Genomic DNA, 5,000 nt, shown 5'->3' on the forward strand with positions numbered 1-5,000 from the left:
CATATTGACCACTGCACTTAAAATTATATAATACTGTCTAAAAAAATTATGCAACCACGATGCTGCTTATTTTCTTGTTGGACCAGTTTTTTTCCTGTTTACTCACTTTTTGCGAAAAAATTCCTCTCTCAGAACTTCTTGGAAAAGCTTGAAGCAGCATGGTTAGGAAGTTGGAAAGGAGTTGTTCTTGGTGAACCAGTTGATAAGGATTGCCAGGATACAGTGATAGACTTTGCTAAGAAAATGCAGAAGCAAATTGGCTGTTTATGTGGATGTGAGCCTGACATGCAACTTCTTGAGGTATGCAGCAGATCATTCATGAAATTGTTTTGTGATGACTGTTAAACAGTTGCTGGGACACCAATGTCCACTGTACATCATGGGAACCATATCTTAAAGTGGCTACAACTTAGCCGGATCACAATGACTGAGTTGAAGAAAAATTGCATATTTTACAGTACCATGTTGCAGGAACATCCACGGGATTAGCTGATTGGCAGTATTAATCGGCAAAGATTTGCAGTGGTAAATTGGTCCTCAACGATAGGCAGGCAAAAAAGTAGCATAAATGTGCGTGACATGTCAAACTGTCACAATTGCTGAGTTTGTTAGCTGGTTTTGCTATGAATGACCTGTATTCTGCACTGTGCTACCTGAAAGCTGCATTTCTCATAGCCAAGCAGAATGGAGATTGTTCTATGCTTATTTTTATACTGTGTAACAGTAATATTGTGAACAACTGAGGGCAGGAGCTAGGCTAACTCATGTATTGTAACTCACAGCCTGGGCTGTAGGTTGTTGCCAAATGTACCATAAAGTGGTTTTCAATTGAGCGTCAAAAGTAATCAGTGAATTGCTTTGGTTTTTGATTGGTTCAAAGTTCTCGTACGTGCCACTTTTTCAAGTAATCAGAAGTGAAACCAAAACCAATCGTGGCTCACACATGCACATTTTCTCAATCTTTTTGTCGGCTAGGTGTAATTATTTGAGTTTTGATTGGTTTTGCTGGATTGTCTCCTTCCTTTTTGATTGGCCAAAGTAATTAGTACTCAATTGAAACTCGCTCTAATGCTGTGATAGCCTAACAACTCTGTTGCTAAGTGGAGGTTCAGTATCTAAGACTTCCAGGAACTCCCATTAATGGCAGCCAGCTCCTAGCTGGAGTCTGCTCCTATGGCTGGGAATCCTGGAATTACCCAACCATGAGCCCCTGTTGCATGGGGGATGTGCACCTGTTACGTTTATAAGAGCAGTGGAAAAAGGGGGGAGAAAAGAGAAACAACAGATAAACACACTCCACAAACTTTTTGCTCTATACAACGTAATGGTTATGCCCTTCAGCACAGAAAATCATGGTGCATGCGCAAACCTAACAAAGCAGTTGACCACAACTGGTGCATAAGCACTCCTGCTGTTCATTCAGTTAATTAATTCAGTTGTCAAGTGCTGTTTTTAATACAATTTATATGCTATCTGTTGTAGATCCTTGTTAGTTCTTTGCCTCACTTGTCAAGACAAGAAATGTGTGAAGCATTTGCAGAGATCACTGGCATGGATCCTGCATCACCTTGTATGAATCAAGTAATGAAAAGTCCTGTTTCTCATCTTATTTGTTGTGCCTTTGGAAGGGGGGTTTTGATTTGATGAAAATTAATTAATAAATTTAAACATGAGCATGGTTCAGAGTTCAGGATTGAGACTTTATAAAGAACAAAAGCTTTCAATTACATCACAGAATCATTAATAAGTGATGGAGTTAGTCGATCAGTTTTCAGAAAACAAGGGCTGGGTACTTGCCTCAACCCTGTTTACAATCATACTAATAATAATATTATGATATCCACTGTTGCAGCTCCTTGATGAGTTTGGGGATCTCAGTATCAGTGCAATTTCCAGTGTTAAGGAAGGGAATGATCTAAAGAGGTGTGAAATGCCATCCTTGAAAATAAGAGCCTTTTTTGCAGAAGAGATCATTATTATGGTAATTTTTGTGAATTTTTTATTAACAGGTTTAGGAGTAAATTAGAAAAAGTTCCTCGACATCCTGTCATTCTCATTCTGGGAAAGGTAAGATACTGCAACAAAGATTTATACAGTCAACTCTCTGCTTTGATCGAACACCCTCATAAGCGGACAACTCTACTTACAGACTGACACTTTTTTCAATTTCCCATTTTAGCTTCCAGTCAAACTATGTATTTACAGCTTTCCGTAAGCTGTACTCTCTTGTAAGCAGATGTGGACACTTTCGTTTGCGCTCTCTATTAAGCGGACACCCCATGTCTAACAATTAACTCTGCAACAAAATTTGTCTTTAATTTTTGATACAGTCAAATGAAACTATGATCTTTGTCAGAGCAGCAGAACAGTGGGATCCGTTTTGTCAAATCTCCATTTGCCCGCGGGAAAGCAAGCTGTCCATTCGTTTGACATGAACAAGAGTCCAACATGTATTTGTAGTACACTGTTCATCCTAAACGTCAGCAACTGGAGCAGGAAACAGGATGATGTCCCAATAATATTGATATTTGGCCCCCAATAAAGGATATTTCAAATGAAAACAAAAAAATAATAGAAATAGTACCAGTAATAATTATTATAATCATAAAAATGGTAATAAATTGTCACAACTGAGCCACCGCGCACCGGTGGCTCAGTTGGTTAAGCACCGGGCTGTCACGCGGGAGGTCGTGAGTTCAACTCCGGCCGGACCAACACTCAGGGTCTTTAAATAACTGAGGAGAAAGTGCTGTCTTTGTAATGACATCTGCAAATGATTAGACTTTCAAGTCTTCTCGGATAAGGACAATAAACCGGAGGTCCCGTCTCACAAACCTTGTTCACATATAACTCTGTGGGACGTTAAAGAACCCACACACTATTCGAAAAGAGTAGGGGACGTGGTTCCCGGTGTTGTGGTCTATCTTCATCACTTACATCATCACTCATCATGGGTTGGGAGGGTTCAGTGGGCTCATAAATGGACTGATAGCGGCTGCCATCGGCGCCCTTAGTATGCTGATGTCCGAGCCCACTGCAAAAATGCTATGTAAATAGGACACGTATGTTTGTCCTATCAATCAATCGCGACATTACGTACTTAAAAGGAATTTAAAAGTTACACCCCCACAACTTGGGGGATTATAAGAAAGGGTTTTGTTATTGTCAGTCTAAAAGCCTCCTTTAAAAGTGCGAAGTGAGTCGGCTCTTTTTGTGCTTATTGGCAGTTTCTTCCAGAAATGGATAGACCTACATGCATAATAAAACAAATGTTTTAAATGATTTTGTTTTGCATGTGGTACTTAATAATTTAGTTCACACAAATTGTGCGTTCTCTGTTGAGATACAGTTTGACAAAAAAATGTCTTGGTGGCCCAGATCAACATTACCTGCTCCAGCTTTATTGATAAGTACCAAGTCTTTCATTTCCCTTCTATATTATATTGGTAACAGAGAAAGTTTAAGCAGCTGATCGCTAAAGGACATATCACTTGGATAATTCAAAATAAACTTTGTGGCCCTCCGCTTTACGTTTTCTAGCAATAGTTTGTAGGGTAACCATATTTCACAGGCATGCTCTAATTGTGGACGAACAGTTGAGCAGTACAAGAGTTTCTTGGTATCAATATCATGTTTTAGTATAATCACACACGTCAGGTGATTATTGAGAATTCTCTGCACTGATTGGTTGCCGTTGAGGTGACTTTTATGTGGTAATCTCCGAAGCAGTATTTTTTTAATTGCCGCAAGCCGTTTTGTCAAGGTGACAGACGAAATTGTTTTAAAGAAAATGCATATTTTTCAAATAATCAATAATGTAATTATACTAAAACAATTATTATTCACCTCGCCTTTGGCGAATAATAATTATTGTTAAATGGCCACTTTTGTCAAGGTCTACTTTCCAATTATTCACTGAACCGAAAACTGTATCTCAGTTAATCAAGTGGAACAGGCACTGGAACTTGTGGGTGGATAGTGGCATTTTCTGACTGCCAAGGCAATGAGCCATTAGCCCAGGCAATTACATATCTTGGTAGACATGAGACTGAAGTCTCTTAGTGGCAAGGAGGCAGTCAACAATAACCAACAATTTCTCCAAGCTGTCATAGGACCAAGCAAATCATAAAAACTGTAATTATTATTATTATTATCATTATTATTATTATTATTATTATTATTATTATTATTATTATTATTATCTTCTCTAGTCACGATAGTACCTTTTTCATTAATGAATGTTTTTGTAACACCAAAGTTGCATGCATAGACGGAAGCAATAAGTCCTGTTTAAGTTTTTGTTGAAAATAATATAGAAGAATTATACTCATCTGTTAATTTCTTTTTTTGCAGAGTTTTAGCATTTGACATCAATAAAGAGTTTCAGTTGCTATTTTTTACTACCCAATAATAAATGCAATTAACACCCGCTAATTAACTCTCCTGTAAGGGAACATCCACCCTATTCTTCTTTGGTGTCCACTTATGGGAATACAGTGTAATTCTCAAAAGCGAGCAGCTCTACTAACAGACGGTTTTTCCAATTCCCGATGGTGTCCGCTTATCAGAGAGTTGACTGTACACACTCAGTGAATTTTGTGAAAATCTTATTTGGAAGGTAATAATTTTTTCACACTTAACTTGTATAAACTTTTTTTTTCCATTCCAAAAAATAGCTTTGAGAACCAAACTTTAAAAGGTTCTTTGCACTCACATCGAAACTTGTTTTTTTTTCATCTACAAGCAACTTAAATGTCATCAAGTTGAAAGTGCTCTGCACAACATTTAAACGGATGAACTACTTGATTTGTAAAATTGATGTGTCAGCTCCTTCTTTATGAAGAAAACTATTATCAATAATGATTATCCTCTTTGTCCACATAAAGGACATTCAACATCTTCCTTGGGAGAGTATACCCATTTTGTACGACCATCCTGTGTCAAGAATTCCATCTCTTCACTTTCTCCTTTCAAAGGTAAAATATTTCAGTAGCACTTGC

At 37.8% G+C, this 5,000-nt stretch overlaps 1 protein-coding gene across 1 annotated transcript in view; it reads left to right on the plus strand.

Moving 5' to 3' along the window:
• The window catches only part of LOC138038258 (separin-like), a 38,429-nt gene that overhangs the window by 28,458 nt on the left and 4,971 nt on the right, over window positions 1–5,000 (plus strand). Inside the window, exons 21-25 of the mRNA XM_068884062.1 lie at window positions 133–300; window positions 1,483–1,581; window positions 1,853–1,923; window positions 2,010–2,067; window positions 4,887–4,976. Of these exons, the coding sequence (XP_068740163.1) occupies window positions 133–300; window positions 1,483–1,581; window positions 1,853–1,923; window positions 2,010–2,067; window positions 4,887–4,976 (486 nt within the window). The remainder of the gene's footprint in view (window positions 1–132; window positions 301–1,482; window positions 1,582–1,852; window positions 1,924–2,009; window positions 2,068–4,886; window positions 4,977–5,000) is intronic.

Source organism: Montipora capricornis, chromosome 1 (genome assembly GCF_036669925.1).
Source record: "Montipora capricornis isolate CH-2021 chromosome 1, ASM3666992v2, whole genome shotgun sequence".
Lineage (NCBI taxonomy): Eukaryota > Metazoa > Cnidaria > Anthozoa > Scleractinia > Acroporidae > Montipora > Montipora capricornis.